Below are 4,439 nucleotides of genomic sequence, written 5' to 3' on the forward strand. Positions count from 1 at the left end.
AGAGGACTAAAGATTTATTTTTTGGTGTATGGAGAAGATAGGGAACTAGTTGTAAAGAGTTACATTGATGCTAATTTATGAACCTAATTTTTAGACAGACGGGGATGATTATTTGTCTATGTATGGTTTGTATTTTGTCTAAATATAAGTGATGTTAGCTGGAATAGTTCACAGCAAGAACATTGATGATTCTATAATGGAAGCCGAATATATTGATGTTTTCAAAATAGCCAAGGAGACTGTTTGGGCATGTGCTTAGGCGATATCACCTTATTAATGATCAAGAAGATATATATGTAAAGTGCATATTAATGATAATTTTGCAGGCCCGCCGACTAAGGCTTTGTCGCAGGATAAGCACGATGGTGATACTAGTTTCATAAGTATTAGATACATGGGTGATTGGCTCTAGTACAAGTGGGAGATTGTTAGTGTTTGTGCCCTAAATACAATACTATAATTTTTTAGTTTACGACATTTGAATTATTAATATTTATGTTCTATCGATTATTTTTTTTATAATTTATTATGTCTTAATTTACTGCGATATAAATGTTAGATTAATAATTATCCTTGAAATATGATATGAATTCTATATCTATAAACACGTGACTTAGAAATGAGATTGTGAGAACAGTATCATTAATCTTAAAGGTCCCTAGTCGAGTATTATTATTAAGAGATAATAATAATAATAATGCATTAAGATTGATGTGTTTGTTGACTAATGATCACATCTCATTGATCATAGGTATAATCATTTAATTTACTTTCGATCCAAGACTCATATCTATCGGGCTCTGTTTCTTTTATTGGATACTTTTACATTCAGTTCATTTTTATGGCACATCCATTTAAAATTGGACAAAAATAATATAGAATACCACTTTTTCCGGGGTTCTGCCAGTGAAACCCAGAGCAAAAAAAGCACAGAACGCCACTTTTTCCGGGCTCTGTCAGTGAAACCCAGAGCACGTGGCGTTCTGGCATATGGGATATTTATCTTTTTCATTATTTTTTCCTCGTCCCCTTGTTTACCTTGTTTTGTACCAAAATTGTAAGGCTAAAATTCATATGAATTTTAGTTATAGTTATGTAACAAGTATTTAAGTGACAAGTAAAATGGGATGGTGACAAGTAAAATGAGATGGAATATAATTTTAGTTTGTTTTAATTATCCAACACTTCTTAATAATAACTAATTTTGATGATCAATTTATCCGATTATTTATATCTCTCTTTTCGGACCATTAAACCATTCATCTCAATCTAAACAAATTGATCATAAATATTTACTTTTCTTCTAGCAATAGCAACTCGCAACTACGGATGTAGTAATTCACTCAAGGATCGTTAAAAAAGTTCAACAAAATATCATAACCATATATTATTGTATACTTCTTCTAAAATTGTGAAGCACCGATTATAAGAACATAGAATCTTTCATCTCTTAAATTCAAAAATTCGGAATATATATACATTCATTTATATTTTTTTTAATTCGAAAATAAGGTCCATTTTACCATATATTTATTTAATTGTACAAGGTTAAGGGTCCATGTGTTTTTCTGGTCCCTGTAAACTTTAAATTGAAGACTTTGAATCCAGAAAATGTCTAAGATTTTGGTAGAAGAAGTTAAAGTTGGATTGGAGAAGGCATGGTATGACATATATTTGATTGTACATTTTTTTAAAATTTTATATAATTTCTAGAGATATTGGTTTTAAACTTTTTTTTTATCAAATTCAAACATACCTGATATCAATTAAGTTGTGGCCTCAAGTTACTCTGGACCACCTCTTTTAATAACTACCAAGTTAATATCAGAAGCACGAGGCTATTGTAATTTTACATTTGTTATGCATTCTTTTCGAATATTGTTGTTACAAATTTTTAAAATCGTAAAACAATTGTTATCACGTGAACACAAGCCCCATACATCTAGACAAGTTATTAATAAAGATGTGAAATATCAATGAAGGGACATATGATAAAGTAGCTAGGCTTCTTGGGACTAATATATTTATACATATATAAAGATGTGAAATGTCAGGCATATGAATGCTAATACATGATATGAAGTAGCTAGGGTGCTTGGTTATGTGAATTATTTTACATCTGTTATGCATTCTTTTCGAATATTTTACATATGAATGCTTTGTTATTTTACAGTTCTCAGTTGAGCACAAGCCCTGTACATCTAGACAAGTTATTAATAAAATGCGGTTAATTAGCAGACTCATCAGTGCTGGCATATTGGCGAATCACACGAGAACAAGTATAAACCGAGCAGACGGTTTGTAAAGCCATCAGACCTAGAAGCATAATACAGGCCAGCACTGTAAGAACCCTCCATGAACCATAAACATAACGCCGAACACATTTCTCAGCTTTAACCTTCCACCTTCCATTATAATACTTGTTCACATCTTCCACCACCGTGTCTAAGAAGGGCACTTTTGTCAGCTTCACAGACCTACTCATCCCATTCCACAAGTTCGCCACTTCCTCGTCACTCTTCAAACGGTTCAAGATAATCCCTTTTTCTCTTAGAAATTTCGCATCTTCCTCTGTATCTACAATTCCATTCATAAACTCCGTGTAGCGGGTGAAAACCAATGGCCCTGACGCGTTACATGACTCGTATGCCACCATGTTTCTCATGATAATACCAGCATTGACATCTAAGTTTACTCTGGGAAGGCTCAGAGTACGTGTTTTTACATCGAATTGAGTGCTGCAAATTCCACCATCATTCGGGACAAAGCACACACCGGCTTTGGATAGCACGGTGACTGAAGGAATTGTAAGTTCCTCGATTAATGGGGGGCGAACTACGCTGTCATTCTCTGATTTCAAATCTTCTTTATCTTCCCGCATGAACATATTTTCCATAGGTTCTTTTAACATATTAAGCACCGGAAGTTTTGTGATGATATTCCATGGCAACTTAAATAACACCTTCAATAATTTAGAGTTAAGTAATGCCTTGAAAAAACGTACCGGATGTATATTTAGCTTTGACAGGCCTTTCCATATCACATTAAAGAACCTCATGACATTACTCTGTGATTCCTCGTCAATCTTCATTTCTCCCTCTTCTTCGTTTACTCCATGAGATTCTTCCCCCTCAGTAATTTGTGATGATCGAAAGGCCTTTGGCATTAGTAGGCGGTAAAAGAAATCAAGAACATGAGCAGAATCTTCGATAAGAAGCTTTGGTAATTCTTCTGGTGTTTTGAATGGATATAGCTCAATTGATAAACCCCTTAACATTGAAAGCAACATGTCATCAGCTGCATCTAATGATCCCAGTTCCAACTCAAGCATTTTTCTTAGTAAAAACATAGGAATTTGATTCTCAAGCATTAAGATATCTCTTAGGACTGCGATATGAGCTGACTTCCTACCTGCAGCATCAACAAGATTGGACGTTAATCTTGATGTACCCCTGCAAAGTAACTTGCCTTCTTTCCTTGCGTAAACTTCAAGAAACTCAAGCAAGAAAGACACATCAATGGCCATCATCCATGCTAAAGTTTCGCCACTCAGATTGAGGTACTTGTGGTAGGAAGCTCGAATCCTTGGCTCCAGCATTTGAAATTGATCAACAATTTCTTGAAAGGTATCAAAGCATGCAAGATGCTTCATGGTTCTTCTAGCAGCCGCAATTTTGTACCTTTCCATCTCGTAAAGCTCTTGACGCCAGTGATGGTAAGGACCTATTGCAACTTGCTGAGGTATATATGCATCAGGATTTGTACAAATGAGGGTTGTGGGAACACTGAAGATACTAACTGGGATTTCGTTATTATCTTCTTCGAATTGTTCCTCGAGAGTTTTTCGAATTTGAACTACCCATCCGTGTTCATTAAATGTATGTGTATTGTTGTTTGAGCGGATAGTCTGAGTAGCGGAAGTAAATGAAGAATTCGACATTTCTCAAATACTTTAGAAATGAGGACAGAGTCGCAGAGGGGGTATATTCTGAGGAAGCGAACTTGTAAGCTGGTGACACAAATAAGCAATGCAACAACCGACTTATATAGAGATGGAATTATGGAAATGTGAATCTGTGGTATGAATTTAAAAAAAAAAGGATAAGAAGATGAGGCTTTTGATATTTACATTTCAATTCGTGGTGTTTGAAACAACACAGACCGAGTTAAACTGTCGTCTTGTCCAGAGATGTAATTTTATCATGTGCGTCATTGCAGAAAGGTTTGTGAAAATTAGAAATTGACAAGCACTGATAAAGTTTTGTTTCCAAAGGCTAAATCAATAATGTCGCATGTGTGTGTATCACGACGCTTGTATTATTTGGCAGACAACATCATAGAAAAAAGAGCAAAAGTGTGTGTTGTTGTGTTTAGATTGAGACATGGGTTTAGTGTAGGTTAAGGGGTTTCTATGTCAAATTATAACATAACAACACCAT

The 4,439-nt window shown here is 34.7% G+C and overlaps 1 protein-coding gene across 1 annotated transcript; it reads right to left on the reverse strand.

Moving 5' to 3' along the window:
• Positions 1 to 2,110: 2,110 nt before the first annotated feature.
• Positions 2,111 to 4,073, reverse strand: LOC141708752 (putative UPF0481 protein At3g02645). The gene has a single exon (XM_074512519.1). It carries the CDS (start codon positions 3,938 to 3,940, stop codon positions 2,228 to 2,230), a length of 1,713 nt encoding a protein of 570 aa, XP_074368620.1. The 5' UTR covers positions 3,941 to 4,073; the 3' UTR covers positions 2,111 to 2,227.
• Between the last annotated feature and the right edge of the window lie 366 nt (positions 4,074 to 4,439).

This window comes from Apium graveolens, chromosome 2 (genome assembly GCF_009905375.1).
Source record: "Apium graveolens cultivar Ventura chromosome 2, ASM990537v1, whole genome shotgun sequence".
In the NCBI taxonomy this organism is placed as follows: Eukaryota; Viridiplantae; Streptophyta; class Magnoliopsida; order Apiales; family Apiaceae; genus Apium; species Apium graveolens.

Bases quoted from the DNA above. Each gene is read 5' to 3' on its own strand.
- LOC141708752 (XM_074512519.1), bottom strand. From the start codon at position 3,940: ATGTCGAATTCTTCATTTACTTCCGCTACTCAGACTATCCGCTCAAAC.